We start from the raw sequence: 16984 nt of genomic DNA, 5'->3' as shown, positions 1-16984 counted from the left end.
TATGGGTGTACAGTTGGAGAAAAGACCTACAGGGTAGAGGGAGGAATCTCACCTGATGCTGTGCTGTTACATACACTTCTATAGTGACACGCATGTTTTTCTTCCAGATCCCAATTTGGATATAATATGTACTCTTCTTGTATCACAGGGCAATTTCATACCTTGTGCTCTTTCGAGATTGAAAGGTGGAGTTAAGTAAGGAAGTTACACCCACAGACATGTATTTCATGTGGTTCCGGGATCTTTTTAAAAGCCTACAGAGACACTGTTCTACAACAGCGCTTGCTAGAATGAAGATGATTTTTTTTTCATCTTGGTGAGAACTTGGCAAAGGAATTGGTTGAACTGTGCCTTTTAAGGATTTCACACAGGAATTTTGGAACTAATCTTTATGTTCATTTTTAGTGGAAGCCTTTAGTGTCTCAAAAGCAGTGACTTCAGAAGAAATAGTCCCACAATATCATATTGTGTAAAAGGCTAGCCTTGGTGGTAACAACTCACATCCAGCCAGTCACCACTGCACACATGGCTTGGGGGCAGGGCTTACACAGAATGGGTAAAAAAACAATACATACAAAACAGTGGAATGTGGCAATTATTCACTGTCTCATGCACTCGCCCTTCTCCCCCACCACTGAATAATTACAGTATAGTCTAGTTGCCTGAGGAGGAGCAGGTGCAGGCCGCTCCTTATGGGAGGGTTGCAACTGCTGGCAGCTGCAACTGTGCAATTAACTTGCTTGGTGATACAGACATCCAGCAGGAGGAGACAGCCGGTGACACAGGACCAAGTGGGGAGGAAAGACAGGAGGTGGTTTCCCCCCTCAGTGGCCACCATTAACTCTTGTATGATGGTGAGGAGGATGAAGAAGGAGCCGGTGACACATCAGTGGGCACCATTACCCCACCAACCGTTTTCTAGCGCCTGCTGTATTTGTGCATACAGCTAGTTTGTGTGTATATATACAGAATTGGGTAAACCTGTGGGAGCAGCTATCCTACTACCCTACCTTTGCATCCCATGCGCTTCCCCTACTTTTCACTATTTCTCCCTCCTGGCTCTCCTTTTCTTACTCCATGACTGTCACTTCCTTATTTTTCTGCCACCCATCTCCTCCAAGCACCTGCTTCCCCCCACCTCACCCCCAACAGCAGCAGTAGCAGTGGCAGCAGCAGCTCTCCTGGAATCACAATGGCTCTCCCAACTACAGAGATCAATTCCCTTTAGGGTTGCCAACTCCAGGTTGGGAAATTCCTGGAGATTTGAGGGTGGGAGAGTGAGGTTTGAGGAGGGAAGCAATATAAGTAGTGTCAAAGACTTTCACGGCCGGATTCAACTGGTTGTGGTGTGTTTTCCGGGCTGTGTGGCCGTGGTCTGGCGGATCTTGTTCCTAATGTTTCACCTGCATCTGTGGCTGGCATCTTCAGAGGTGTATCACAGAGGGAACTGCTACACACTGTGTCCAGATATAATGCTATAAATTCTACCATTCAAAGCAGCTATTTTCTTTAGGGAAACTAATCTCAATCATCTGGAGAGTAGTTGTAATTCCAGGTGATTTCCAGATTGGCAATTCCAGTTCTGGGGGAAATGGCTGCTTTGGAGGGTACTGCATATGGCATTATGCTCTTCAGAGGCCATTCCCCCTTTAAACCACACACTCCAACCCTCAAATGTCCAGGAATTTCCCCCTCTGGAGTTGGCAACCTTATATCCTCAGCCAATCTACCTCCAGCTCTCCCGCACAGCCTCTGCCTTGGAAAACCTATGTTTTTTCTCCACAGGAGGGACCAAACCAGTTTACATTATTCTCCTCTTGCTCTTTTTATCCACACAACAATCCTGTGATGTAGGTTAGGCTGAAAATATCTGTCTGGTGCAAAATCACCCAGTGAGTTTCCACAGCAAGATAGGATACAAACTTGGGTTTTCCAGATCCTATTCTAGTCTAACTTCCATACCACACTGGCTTTCACAGGATTGCTGTTGTGGAGAATAGCAAGCAGCCAAACTTACCTGATTGATGCAAGTTGGGTGTTATGAAGTCACCCAGAGGTAGCCGCCAGGCCTTGGGCTGCCAACCTCCAGGTAGAACCTGGAGATCTCCCAGAATTAAAACTGAACTTCAAACAACAGAGGTCTGTCTCCCCCAGACAAAAAGCTGCTTTGGAGGATAGCCTCTATGGCATTATATCCTGCTAAGGCCTCTTCTTCCCCAAATCCTGTCTCCCTCAAACTTCAACAAAATCTCCAGGGAATGCACAACCTGGAGCAGGTAACCCTAATCAGGCCTGGCCCCAGTAAGTCTTCCTTCAAAGGCCAGAACAGGTCTAAAAAGGACCCTACCCCCTTTCCCCTGACTTTTACTGGCAAAACCAAAGCCTGGAATCTGTGATTGCCTAGCATGGTGTGATGTAGTGGCAGGATGTAGTAGTGCCTAAGAGCAGATTCTAATCTGGAGAAGCAGGTTTGATTCCCCACTCCTCTACATGAAGCCTGCTGGGTAACTTCCGGTTAGTCACATTTCTCTCAAAACTCAGCCCCACCTACTTCACATGATGTCTGTAGTGGGGAGGAGAAGGGAGAGCAAGTGGAAGCCATTTTGAGACTCCTTAAAGGTATGGAAAATTCAAGCATAAAAACCAACCCTTCGTCTAAGGGAATCTATTGCTTAAAGCCATACACTCCTTGTATAATTTTTTACTTTTTAAAACTCCCCAATATATGTGTGTGTGTTTTGAAGATTTCAGATTTTTCTGCAAACAGGGCGGGGAGGGGAGGGGGTCCAGGTTTTTAGAAAGAACTGGCTTGCCTGTTCACAGCTCCAGTGACCAGATCAATGTATCCAAAGATTCAGCTCACTTTGCTATTAGAATACAAGAGACACACAAACTCCACAGGGATTCAATAGATACCTATGGCATCTACTAAACTTTTTTCAAACACAGCTGGGGGTGTGTGGTTCAGTGATGTTCAATAATCGGGTTTCCTCAGTTCTTACTCTAAATATGGGAATGCCACAGGGCTGTGTGTTGAGTCCTTTATTGTTCACCCTTTATACATATGATTGTACTCCTGTCTATCATAGTAACACCATTATCAAATTTGCCGATGACACAACGGTGGTGGGGCTCATCTCTGGAGGGGATGAGTCTGCATACCGGAGTGAGGTGGACTGTCTGCTCTCATGGTGCAGGGAAAATAACCTGGTTCTTAATACTAACAAGACAAAGGAGCTTATAGTGGACTATAGAAGGAATAGCTCAGAAATTCGGCCCTTGACTATAAATGGAGATCAAGTAGAGCGGGTGGCTAGTTTTAAATTTCTGGGCGTCATGATTAAAGAGGACCTGACCTGGGGGGCAATACAGGACTGCCGTGAGTGAAGTTAAGAAGGCCCAGCAAAGACTGTACCTATCTGAGACTCTTTAAGGAAACAACAACTGGATGGGAAAAACTCCTGGTGTCCTTTACAGCTGTGCTATAGAGAGTGTCTTAACCTACTGCATCTGTGTATGGTTCTCCAGTTGCACAGTGGCAGATAGGAAGGCGCTCCAAAGGGTGATCACTACTGCTCAGAGGATTATCGGCTGCCCTCTCCCCTCCTTGGAAGAACTCTACAATTCCCGAAGCCTAAAAAAAGCCCAAAATATTCTGAGAGACCCGTCTTATCCAGCACACTCTCTTTTTGAACTGTTACCATCCGGCAGACGATACAGGTCTATCAAAACTAGGACAAAGAGGCTTAGAGACAGCTTCTACTCTAGAGCTGTGGCTATGCTAAACTCCGTGGCTTCGTGTTGATGTGTTTGGGGTTGTGTAGGGATGGGTGGAGGAAGGGAAAGTGAGGATGGGGTATGAGTCTGAAATTGTGTGCATCGAAGAATGCTGCTGTAAATTTCGTTGTGCGTGCACAATTACAATAAATGGTTATGCTTAATCATATGTAAGTCTACTTGGACGAAAGAACTACTGAATTTTCCAGGGCTTGCACAGACACAGCTGCCTTAGGAGCAACAGCAAGTCCAGCTTTACCTACTCTGACCTAAGTTGGACTCGCATTCAAAACACATGCTCTGGATTAAGCTGTGGTCCCTCTCTTTATTGGGAAAAAACCCTATCTTTTAAAAGTAGACTCTTTTCTAGAAAAGAAGCTCAAATGTCTTCACTTCTGGAAAATTCTTCTGACATGCATTTGCCTTTTTAACAGCGAATATAGTTTACAACAGGCTCGTTATTGGTATAAAAACAACCAGATGTAAAGAAGTTACAGCATTTTCTTCTCCTCTGGCCTTTTCTGCTAGAAGTAATATTAACAAAAGGGGCAGGAAGAGACTAATCCTGGTAATTATTCTATTACCCTCCTATAGAACCAGTTATTATATTAATAATGTTGTACACATTTGAATACATTTGAAGACTTTTTCCATTTTTAATCCTTGTCTCATGCAACTGTCAGCTGTTGAATCCTGGTCAGGAAGTTGTCTGTTCCAGCATTGAGCTAGTCCTGTTCTTGGAATGTTTTAAGTTTTATTCCTCTAGATGATTGATTTTTTGATTAGCCAAAGTCTGACATTTAATTATAGAGCAAGAATATAAATTAGACTATAAATTGTAAACTGTGGTTTAATGTTTATTAGAAATATCTTTTAGAGGTACTATGACAGGGTTTAATATTGGACTGGGAGCTCTAGCGTTTAGCTCCACTTAACTGTAAGTTTATTGAACTAATCATTTACTCTCTGCCTACTTCCCAGGATATCTATAAAAGAAAAATGGAGGAAGAAAACACACAATTCATCCTGAACTCTTTGAAGGAAGTGTGCTAAAACAATTCTTTATCCCATATCTCTGTGAATTCTATTGTCTCAACAAGTGAATATGACCAAATTTTATATAATGATTTCAAAATTCCACACTTTTATTTTTTGGATCTTAGAAGCTTTTCTGAGACTTTATGCAGATGACTAAATGCAATCATCATGCGAGACAGCAGAGAACTTGCACATTCTCCCTGTAAAACTATAATTTCCTCTGTCAACCCAATAACAGTCATGGGGTGTTTTGCATTGCCTTTTAGATGGGTTAGTCATTTAACTTTTGGACAGCCCTGTAAGCACTGGGTGAGGGAAGAACCAAATTAGCCACCTCTGCTGATACAATGAAAGAAATACAATATTACTGTTTTCTTATGATTAAGACATGTCTACAACCTCAGGAACCCATAAAACTTGTCTATAATCTATTAGTGTCACTCATACACAAGGCATTTCTATACTTTCCAAGCAGTATACTGTTTTGATAAGCAACTTGAATAGAATCCAATTAAATTAAAATACCTAATCAGAATTTTTAAAACATAAAGTCCTGTGGCACTAGAAGAACAAGTGAATAATGGGATATGTTTTTGTGCTTATGAGCTGTTTGGATTTGCTGAAGGAAGCTAAAATTAACTGCTAGTGGGGTAACTTATAAACATCAAAGGATTATTTTAAGAGAAACCATATAGCAAACTTTAAAAAATGCTCATGAAGGGATAACACAAAAAATGACATTGTACCATATCTAATTTAAGACTTGCCATTAAACTGATACTCCCTTCAGCAGTAAAGGTTTAGACACACCAGCCATGATTAACAGAAATACTGAACAGTGTCCATGATGGAAAGCAGACTTCTTGACAACACTGCAAGCTGAGCTATAAGATAGCTAAAGATAAATGCTGTATTAAAATGTACTGGTAGAATTTAACCAATGCTACTTTTATGGAAGAGCCATTCATTATTTATTGTCACATCTCCTCAGAACAGGTTAGTTATAAAACAGATGTAGCATGAAGTTCAGTGCAGATGTGAAGCAACAACAAAATCATAGAGTCAACCTTAATGGCACCTTTTACAAAAAGCAGTAAAGTGCAAGAGGGGTCAAGGCCGGTTCTGTATAGGATATTGTATAAACGTCATGCTTTTTTCTCCCCTGAGCATGGGCTTCACCAAAATGTTAGTTTCCTTCTTGTAGTGCAGCAAGATAGTGATGACAGGATTCCTAAGAAATGCCTAAAGTGTGTGCTAATTAGGGGTGAGGAAATAAGGCCTTTACAATCCTTTATATATGAAAATAATTTGTATTTAAAGTAAAAACGAACATTTTTCAAGAATTCAAAGGTTGACTTTAGACAAATTGCAGAACTACTGCTATACTTCTACTACATACACATTTCTTCTTGCTCATTCCTCAGTTATTAAATCCTCACATGGGCAATAATTTGCAGATGACATTCATTTGTTGTAAAATAGGCTTGTAAAAAATGATTACCTCTGGTAATCACTAGTAGAGACCGTCTGTAAATCTGGAAGAGTTAAGTTGTTGAAATGTGCCTTCACATAATTGCAATGTATTAGTGACTGCTTGACTTTATGGTTTATAGTTTGCTGTTATGTCTGTACAAGAAAACTATGGTTTGCACTTCCCCCTGCAAAGCAGGATTGGAAACCACAGATAGTTTGAAGTAATCCTGGTTGTGCAAATTGGGAGGGCTACCAAAGGGGGTGTGAGTGGCAATGTACAGCAAGTAAATTAGATTAGTATCCAAAATAAAGTCAGAAAACCTATTTTCATTAACAGGGTAGATGTGACTGGATGAGTTCTGTTGAAAGATGTTAACCGATAATGCCTGGTACCTGCAAGTGTAACCAAATATTGCTGATGGAACAGATACATTCTCTTATGTACGTAAAATGTCTTTGTTCAGGACCCATAATCTGGATTACAAATTGCATCCATTTCTACCTCACTGCTGAGGGTAGACTTTATAACCTTCAAGTCAGTTCAACAAAGTGTAGCCTAGTATAAATCTTGAGATATAAACTGTAAATTCTACAGTGCCTTAAGTTATCATACTCAGCAGGATATACCGGCAGTCATATTTAGCATAGAAACACCACTTACTATGCTGGCAGCAGAGATTTAGAAATTGCTATACGTACTAACACTGTTAAAACAGGCTTCTGATAAAACTATGTCTCAAATGTATGGTTTTCCTATTTTGGGGGTAGTTGTGGTGGCTCCATTTATCATCCCTACACCAGCTGTTGGCAACCCCCACCCCCCCCAAAAAAAAACACAAAACAAACAAACGGGGCTTCTTCAGGCATAGCAGGACATTGCCAGCCACTGGAGCTTGGGCAAGAACAAGAGCCACTGCAAGGGAGGAAGCAGATGGCCTGAAATTGTTTCCATATAAGGAATGAAAAGAGTACATGCTGCTTCTTGGACTGTTGGGGAGGAAAAGCAGGAGCCCAGGAAAGGTGCAGCTCAGTACTTATGAATAGGGCTGTGGGTAAAGAAAAGGTGGCCAAAGGGGTGGGAGGAGAAGAGAGACACAAGAGTTCTGACAACATAATGGTCAAGGGCAAAAAAAAACCCCACTGATGGCAAGCTACACCCAGAGAACAATTACAGAGGTTCAGGAGGTTTTGATCCAAGTGTGCAGCTGCAAATGGGAATACAAGCAACTGGAATCCTAAAATAACACCATCTACTCAACTGTGCCACATGGGAAGGCTTCCTCTACTTCTCACCCAGGAATATGCCCTTGAAATCAAGAACAAGAACCACTGTTCTCTTTCTGTCCATTTATTTCTGTGAATACAAGTGAGCTGCTTAGACAGTAGGGAGGAACCTCCCTTGGATGTGTACTCCCCAAGGCTTAGAACACAGGGAGCTTCTGCTCCTTTGGAGCAGATCCAGTTAAAACAACAACCAAAAGAGCACACAGCAACAGCATGCAAGCAGGACAACGGAGTCCTATTTCTTTTCCCTGGGCTTCAGTGCAGCAAGAACTGTGGTCATCAACCCATGGGGAGCATTATTGCTAAACTCCAGGGATCAGAGCAACCAAAGCTGGAGATGTTATGTGCAGGGATGAAGACTGAGGCCAGCCAAGGCAGCATGAATGAAACCCCTGGCCTGTAGCACCCCACCTGCATACACAGCAGGAATCAATATCTCTGGGAAGTCAAACCCAGGGCAACAGGGGCCACTCACATTCAAGTACGAATGGCAGGGCACCAATGTGGAAAAGAAGATGGAATGAATGGAGTGCAACACAAAAGCAGGGAGATTAAAGGAAAAATTCCCACCTGGACACAAGAAATACATAGAACTAAATGGAAAGATGTGCCCCCGTGGGCAGTTACAGAAAAGGTCAGGACTCTGCTTTGGTCCAGCTCTGGAGGCAGCCTAAACGAGGGCAGACACAGGCACTTGGGACACCATGGGCTGGATCCAGCACCGACAGCCTTTCTTCCTCGGGACAGCTGAAGGCCAGGCAAGGAGGGATACAGGGCAGTGGAGAAGGATGCTTGGAACTGCAAAAAACAACAGTCTGTAGGCACTTGTTCTGGCTAGCAGGCCCAGATATGGGGCTAATTGGTCTGAGTCACCTTGGTCCTACCCCCTTCGATTGGCTTTAGTTGGCTTTGGTTTTCCCATTAGCAATGACACCATTCTCATGGAAGCCGTTGTGCTGGGACTGCTTCGTGACCTTGGGTAGACGCTTGCCTTTGGTATAAGACTGGTACCAGAAGTTGGAGAAGAGGATGAAGAAGATAACACCATAAATCCAGATGAGGTGGATGAAAATTGGATACTGGAAGTCACAAGTGCGCATGAAGTAGTACTGGGAGGCATGGATAGAGACGAGCACAAACTGCACCTGGGAACAGAGTCAAGCATAATGTTGCTGAAAGGAAAGCAGACAATTGAATCCCTTCCTCCATTTGCAGGAGATGATGGGTAGGTCTATAGTCCAATTCTGGGGGGTGGAGGTGGCTTTAAGAGCCAGTGCAGGGCAACGCCAGCCTGTTTGCCCACCCTATCAGTGTAAAAAGCATGCCAGAAGGCGGGGGGAGGAGGGGGATCTGGGAGGCAGGTGGGTGCTATAGAAGTCCACAGCACCTGGCCCAGAAGAGTCCCCAGTCCCCAGAACTGTGTCAGGATCCTCCTGGACACCGGCATAGCTGAAGGTATTCCAGTGGCATTCCTGTGGTGGAGCTAATGTTAGTTGGCTTCCACTGGACTTTTGTGCTGGAAATGCTTTTGGTGCCGCCAACAGACTTATGCCACAAAAATAGTGGTGTAAGTCTATGATGGGGCTCTTCAGGCAGCAGAAAGAATTTTGAATTTTCCTTCTGCCTGAGCTGCCTGGAGCCCCATTGAAAGTGGTGCAGTGCCACCTTTTCCACACCATCCCCAGATACTGCAGTGCTCCCTGCCCCCCCTGGTTTGGATTGCGCATAGGCATCATCAGCTCCCGATTGAGGAGGACAGCTATGAATCTAGCAGAGATAGCTAATACCCTGTTAAGGCCTTCTGGATTTGGACAGTAACATCCAAGGGGAGAAGTATGGCAGACAAATGGTTCAATTGGTTTGTACCATAAAGACAAGGATGTTGGTACGAATTATCTGCTGCACTGCTTACCAGCTGAATGGCTGTGATATGCTTCTTCCACCACAGGTATTTTTGGAAGGCAGGTCCTGCAGCTGACAAGCCATAGTAGAAGTACATTACTACATGTACTATAGAGTTCACCATAGCATGGAATGAGCCCATTCCTCCTGCAGGGGGGAAAAAGATCCAGATTGCAACCAAATCGAAGGTCAGTGTAGATTAAGCAAAAGAAGCAAAAGGCTTGTTTGAGACATCATGGTCCATCATTACAAAGCAGATATTTTGTGTACGTTGGGACCATACTCCAGAAGTTGTAGGTCTAATAGATGTGTGAAAGTGAGAACAAAATGTGTGCCTCCCATTCAGAGCAGAGATTTGAACCTTGAAGGATTTGAAAGTACTCAGGCCATTTCCAAGGCTTTCGCTTCCAGTATGCAGCAGGCCTTCACCAAGTAATCCAACAGGCAAGGAGCTATTCAGGTTATGTAATGTGAAGAGTGCTGGGAAACTTTAGGTTTCAGAACACCAGAGACATTATCATGGATACAATGGGGCACAGTGGTCCACAACTTCATTTCAATAAACACTCTACGGGTTTTGCCTACACCCTAGGTTTTACCAATTGCCATACAGTGGAACCTCGGTTTTCGTTGGTAATCCATCCGAAAATAATCAATGAAAACCGAAACCGATGAAAACCAAGGCAAACTTTTCCATAGGAATCAATGTAAATCCAATTAATCCGTTCTAGGCACTCCAAAAAACATACCAAAAACACATTTTTTGTGAATAAACTGTCAGAACATGTGTAAATGTTTAGATGAGCAAAATCTAAATGACAGCTGGACCCTCCTGCTACCAGGTGACGTGTGCAGGTGACGTGTAACGTCTCAACCCTCCCCCCCCCCCAACTACGGCTCTTACCAACGCCACTGACACTCTCAACTCAAGTGATTAGGCTTAGCTTCCCGGTTCCCCATCCCCAGGCAAGGAAGGCTGCGCAAAAAACTGCTGCGGCTGGCTGCTTTTTCCTCGATGTGGTGTGGATGTTTTGTGTTTTATGTTTTTGTGTTGTGTTTTCCTGCTTCTTTAAACATGCTACGTGGAGCAAGGGAGTTTTTATAGTCGGCAAGTCTTAATGCAAATTGGGCTGAAATGCGTGAAATGGCTATTACAAGACGATTTCATACCGCCTTCACAATATACCGGCAGAGTAAGGCAGCTAAGGACCCTGGGGAACCCTGGATTACAATTCCTGGTAGGAGGCTGAGACCTAAGGCAGTAGGACAGAAGGAGGAAGAGAGGGTGCCGGGCTGGTGTTTTTCTAAGCTGGGAAAGGTATCAATTCAAGTCTGCACTTCCAAGCATTTTTTTCTTACTAATGCACGATCTCTTTAACAACAAAATGGAGATGAACTAAAAGGCTACAGACTGTGAAGAGCAGGTTTGGCAAGAACAGCTGTGTTTTATTAATTACAGAAGCCTGGCTTCAATCACACATTTCCTGATCGCGGCAGTTGAATCCATATCTGGCTTCACTTCTTTCCGGCAGGACAGAAGCAGTAAAGATTCCGGCAAGCTGAAAGCGGGTTAAATCTCTATGTGAACAAAAGCTGGTGCACTAATGCAATGCATCCTGCCGGGGGTCACTGCTCAAAGGATTTGGAAAGTATGACTGTTAGATGTAGACCCATATATCTGCCATACGGGGAGTTCAAAGTGTGGTTATCATCATTGCAGTATACATTCCACCTGATGCTTCAATGCTACCATGGCTTTGAGCTCTCAATGTACAACATTGTTGACAACCAGCAGAAAAGCATCCTGATGCTGTGCTCATTATAGGGAGGAGGAGACTTTAATCATATTACCTAATTTAAAAAACAGTGCTCCCTAAACTCTTCTACCAGCATGTTAGGTGCCCTACGAGAGGATCCCAATACATTGGATATTAAAGTGTATACCAACATTAAAGGAAGGGATGCCTACAAGGTGATACACTATTACCACACTTGGGTCAGTCAGACCATTTGTCACTTTGTTTCTAGCACCAGCATATATTCCACTTGGGAAGGCGTGGTGTTGCCTGTAATAATAAAGACTGTGAAATCCTGGCCTGATGATGCCTCCGAACTACTTCAAGATTGTTTTGAGACAACAAATTCGGGATGTTTTCTTACCACCCAGATCTGGAAAAGAGTATACCTTCACTGCTGTTCTTGGAGTTATATCACCTACTGCACAGACGTACTCTTATCTGTGTGGATAAGCCGCGATCCGGATTTACTCCAACCATAAAAACCCTGGATGACAACGGAGGTTCAGCCGACTTTTGCATGACAGGAATATTGCTTTCAGATCTGGTGATGAGGCAAAATATTAAACCAGTGCGGCGAAAGAGCCAGTCTCAAGAGAGGTATTAGACAAGCCAAGATGAGTTATAAAGAGAAAAAAATTGAGGATTATTTTTAATAATAACAACGCCCATGAGGCAGGTGTGGCAGGGGATTCAACAAATCACCAATCATAAAACCAACCAATGACATCTCTGTAGATGGGGATTCTTCTTCTCTGGCAGAGCAGCTAAATCTCAATTTTTTTTTTGCCCGCTTTGAAACGAGGTTTATCAGAAGGGAGATGACACCAACAGCCACTCAGGTGATTGCAGCTCACACCTCACTGTGGAGGAAACATGAGGTACGGAAAAAGGCAAGTTTCCTTTGAGGGCTGTGAATCCAAGCGAAGGCTGCTGGACCGGATGGGTATTCCCGGTCGGGTGTTAAAGGAATGCGGCTTAACCAACTGGCTGGTGTTTCTTACTGGGATCTTTAACTCGATCTCTATCCCAGTCCACCATCCCATCTTGTTTGGAAAGCTTCCACCATTGTTCCACTACCAAAGAGATTTCCTGCTGACAATCTTCAGGGATTATAGACCAGTGGCACTTCCAACCCCCCCATCATCATGAAGTGTTTTAGAAAAACTGGTCCATATAGGCATATTAGTTCTTAACGCCTTCCAGATACATTTGGATAAACATCAAGTTCGCATATCGGACTAATAGATCTCACCCGGAGGACGCCATTGCCATTAGCCTCCCGCACTGCTTTGACGCATCTGGAACATCAGGGGAATTATGCAAGCGAATGCTTTTATGCGGACTTTTAGTTCCCAAGCATTTAATACAATCTCGCCACAAAGACTGGTGACGAACTCGTGGATCTTGGACTCTCACATTCAATCTGTTTGTGGATTAGGGACTTCTTGTCTGGACATTCCCAGAGGGTTAGACTGGGAAATCGGGTTTCCTCAGTTCTTACTCTAAATATGGGAACGCCACAGGGCTGTGTGTTGAGTCCTTTACTGTTCACCCTTTATACATATGACTGTACTCCTGTCTATCATAGTAACACCATTATCAAATTTGCTGATGACACAACGGTGGTGGGGCTCATCTCTGGAGGGGATGAGTCTGCCTATCGGAATGAAGTGGACCGACTGCTCTCATGGTGCAGGGAAAATAACCTGGTTCTTAACACTAACAAGACAAAGGAGCTCATAGTGGACTATAGAAGGAATAGCTCAGGAATTCAGCCCTTGACTATAAATGGAGATCAAGTGGAGCTGGTGGCTAGTTTTAAATTTCTGGGCGTCATGATTCAAGAGGACTTGACCTGGGGCGTACAGACTGCTGCGGTGTTTAAGAAAGCCCAGCAAAGACTGTGCTTTCTGAGACTTTTAAGGAAGCAACAACTAGATGGAAAACTTCTGGTGTCCTTTTACCGCTGTGCTATAGAGAGTGTCCTAACCTACTGCATCTGTGTATGGTTCTCCAGTTGCACAGTGGCGAATAGGAAGGCGCTCCAAAGGGTGATCACTACTGCACAAAGGATTATCGGCTGCCCTCTTCCCTCCTTGGAAGAAATCTATAATTCCCGAAGCTTCCAAATAAAAGCCCAAAATATTCTGAGGGACCCGGCCTCATCCAGCACACTCTCTTTCAAACTGTTACCAATTCTGGCAGTAGACGCATACAGGGCTCTCAGAACTAGGGACAAAGAGGCTTAGAGACAGCTTCTACTCTAGAGCTGTGGCTATGCTAAACTCCGCTGCTTCATATTGATGTATTTGGGGCTGTGTAGGGATGGGTGGAGGAAGGGGAAGTGAGGATGATGTATGAGTCTGAAATTGTGTGCATCGAGGAATGCTGCTGTAAATTTCGTTGTGCGTGCACAATGACAATAAAATGCTTATGCTTATGCTTATGCTTATGCAGATTAGTACCGAGTGCACAGCATGTACCGTGTGCAAGCCTGATAAGGTAAGGGCACCTGATTGGTACCACAAATGTATATAGATAGCTCAGACAGCAGAGTGATGTGTGCCTGAAAACACCTATGGTCTGGCGAAGCACTTTGTTAGTGGATAGCAATAAATAGAACTGCACTGGTGACTGTGTGTCTGTCAGTTCTTTTCTACATTGCATCCTACAAGGTGGTCTTCTCCGAGTAACCGCTGCTTCAACAGGTTATGGGCTCAGATTCTGCTTTTACTCGTGAGTAACTGTTTGTGTTGCTGTGCGCTAAACAGTTTACGGCTGCACCATGGCTGCGTCTTTTGCTGGCTTGCCTCTTGAGCGGCTAACAGAGCATAATTACGTGACCTGGTACCTGAAGATGAAGGCTTATCTTCTGCGTGAAGATCTGTGGTTATGAAGGGGATAGCCCTAATATGGTGTATAAACTTCATCGTTCACTGTATGGATTGATGCAAAGTGGCTGTAACTGGTATTGCTGCCTTAATGTGAAACTGAAGGAATGTGGTTTTAGCCGTACTACTGCAGATGCACGTGTATATGTCAGAGGACAAGCAGTAGAAAGAGGAATCATACTTGTGTATGTAGATGACATATGTGTGTGCGCTAAGACAGAAAAACAGTTAGACAGAATATATAAACAACTGTGTGAAACCTTTGTGGTAAAAGACCTGGGAGAAATAACTCATTACCTAGGCATTGACATCAAGAATGTGAATGAACAAAGCATCCTCATGAGTCAACAGAAAAAACTCGAAGCCGTAGTGAAAAAGGCTACATTAGATAACAGGAAAACTGCTGCAACTCCCATGACTGTTGATTTCTGTAAATCATCTAGTACAGAACTGTGTAATAATCCAGAGTTGTACAGGTCATTATTGGGTAGTTTGATCCATATCTCAAACTGGACACATCCAGATTTGGCATTTCCTGTGAGAAAATTAAGCTGTCATGCTGCAAAACCAACACAACATGACTGGGAAGGCTTAAAACGTGTAATTCGTTACCTCAATGGTACTGCTGATCATGGATTGTTGATCAAGGCAGAACAACAAAGCAATAAGCTGTGTGCTGTAACTGACAGCTCCTTTGCTGATGGGGAGAACCAAAAATCCTGCACTGGATTTGTAATAACCTATGCAAATGTTCCAGTAGCATGGAGCTCCCACAGACAGACATCAGTCAGTCTGTCTACTTCCGAAGGTGAATTCTGTGCAATATCAGAAACCTGTAATGAGTTACTGTGGCTGAAAGCGTTGTTGACAGAACTGGGTGAAAATGTGGCCTTTTTCAGCACACAGTTCTATTGCTTTTCTGCATTTCAAGTTACCACTATGCATACATGGTGGATATTATCTATCATGTTATCCTGCAGTTACTGCAGTTATCCTGCATCTTCTACTTCTGTAGTTTCATCTTCTGCACTGCCTGACATAAGTCTGATACCTTTCTATGCGGTTTCTAATTTTTGAATTGCTTAATAAATCTCTAATTATATTTGAATGAATTGTTTTACACTGATTAATCCACCTCAAATCTCAGTGAGAAAGATGAACTATAAAGTAAAAATGCATATGCATTGACTCCTTGTCCACTTACAGAACACTGTGGTGTATAATATAAGTCTGTTTTCAATAGGCCTGCTTATTATTGAACAGGGCAGTTTTGGTGCTTCCCAAGAGGGAAAGTATGAACAGGTGATTCCTACATACCACAGCACACACTAGATTATATCAGAAAGAAGAAACTAAAGGATGCATATCCATCAGAAGAGCCAATATAGGAACATTAGCATATGTGGGGATGTTATCTATATACTGATGAAGCCATAGTTTTGAATTACTGATCATGATTCCTCAGTTCACATAACAGATAAGTTGCATCGAAGTCCAACCTCTTTTTCCTCTTCCTGCCCCATCTTACCTGGTCCAAAGCTGGCACCCCACCACCAGCTATACGGCAGAACTGAGTGATGAAACACATGCAGGAAGGTCACTTGCTCAGTCTTCTTTCTTAGGATAAATATCACCTATATTAAGAGTGCAGAGTAAAATGACTATTTTTATTCCAACAAATCAAGGCAGAAGAAACAGAGATCTTAAATGGTATCAGCTGAATAGTCCCTAAGCAGCCTTTTAAAGGAGTTTCAAAAATTATGTCCAGCTCAGAACAACTTCTCTAAACTGTGGGCTTGGAGTACAGAGTCACCACACATTTGTAAAAACAAATTAACCCCAGAAAGACAAAGCTGACAGCCAGTCCTACTCTGCCATCCATTTTCTTCATTTTTTGTACCCGAGTGCTGATGAAACCAAAGAACATAGGTCCAAGACTATCAATGTCAAAGCTTCTAGATGCCTGAGAAATACAAGCATAAGTGGGAAACACTTACCGTATCCAACAGTTCAATGAACTTAGAGAAGACAAAGATCCAGGACACACGGACCATCTACCAAAGAAGAGAACAGAAGTCTGAGAGTCCAACCATACTCACCCCATTATACCATGCCTTCCTCCCCTCCCCATCCTTATTTTCTCTTCTGCCCTCCATTGTTCCCTTCAACTTTTCTAGTATGTTTATGGGTTATGCTGAAGCCACCACTGTTCACATCCAAAGTACAATGCATAGGGTGCCATGGCAGAAGACAAGGTACTGGAAAGAAAACTTACTCGAAGTGCCTTAGGATCCTGGGAAGTGTCCACAGGGTCACACCTCCAGGAGTAACCAGTCAACCAGCCTGCCATAAGGAACTGCAAGAAAAAGATGCCAGTTAGGGTACATACTTCTTCCCCAGTGATCCAATCAGACGTCTTATGCACTAGATGTGGTTTCACTTATCCCACTTGTGCCCTTCAGACATGTCTTAGGGCACTGCCATCTCAAGCAAAGAAAAAACCTGTGGAATTTTCAGCTGAGGTGCAATTTTCATCAAACCAATATTCATATCTATCTTCCCACCATAAGGATTTCAAAATGTATTTTACTTGCTCTTGCACACCCAATTGTTGTAATGTTTAATCTCCAATATACTATAAAACATCCACTGAAGTACAGAGATATGTTTTAAGACTCAACTCTCAATGTACTTCATCCATCACAAGATACTATCAAAATCATTAAAGAAAATTGGAGTGCCAGTTAAAATATTGTGCATACTTACAAATACTCAAAATGAATGGTTTACCATATAAGGAATGGTTTACCATACAAGGAA

The 16984-nt window shown here is 43.2% G+C and overlaps 1 protein-coding gene across 1 annotated transcript in view; it reads right to left on the bottom strand.

Annotated features, from left to right (window-relative positions):
* Positions 1 to 5762: 5762 nt before the first annotated feature.
* ELOVL1 (ELOVL fatty acid elongase 1) overlaps positions 5763 to 16984 on the bottom strand; it is a 41507-nt gene continuing 30285 nt past the window's right edge. Inside the window, exons 4-8 of the mRNA XM_048497391.1 lie at positions 16440 to 16520; positions 16162 to 16218; positions 15693 to 15798; positions 9485 to 9621; positions 5763 to 8717 (exon numbers count right to left, since the gene is read on the bottom strand). Of these exons, the coding sequence (XP_048353348.1) occupies positions 8472 to 8717; positions 9485 to 9621; positions 15693 to 15798; positions 16162 to 16218; positions 16440 to 16520 (627 nt within the window). The 3' untranslated portion in view covers positions 5763 to 8471. The remainder of the gene's footprint in view (positions 8718 to 9484; positions 9622 to 15692; positions 15799 to 16161; positions 16219 to 16439; positions 16521 to 16984) is intronic.

Source organism: Sphaerodactylus townsendi, linkage group LG05 (genome assembly GCF_021028975.2).
Source record: "Sphaerodactylus townsendi isolate TG3544 linkage group LG05, MPM_Stown_v2.3, whole genome shotgun sequence".
Taxonomy (NCBI): Eukaryota; Metazoa; Chordata; class Lepidosauria; order Squamata; family Sphaerodactylidae; genus Sphaerodactylus; species Sphaerodactylus townsendi.
This window is presented reverse-complemented; position numbering and strand designations above follow the sequence as displayed.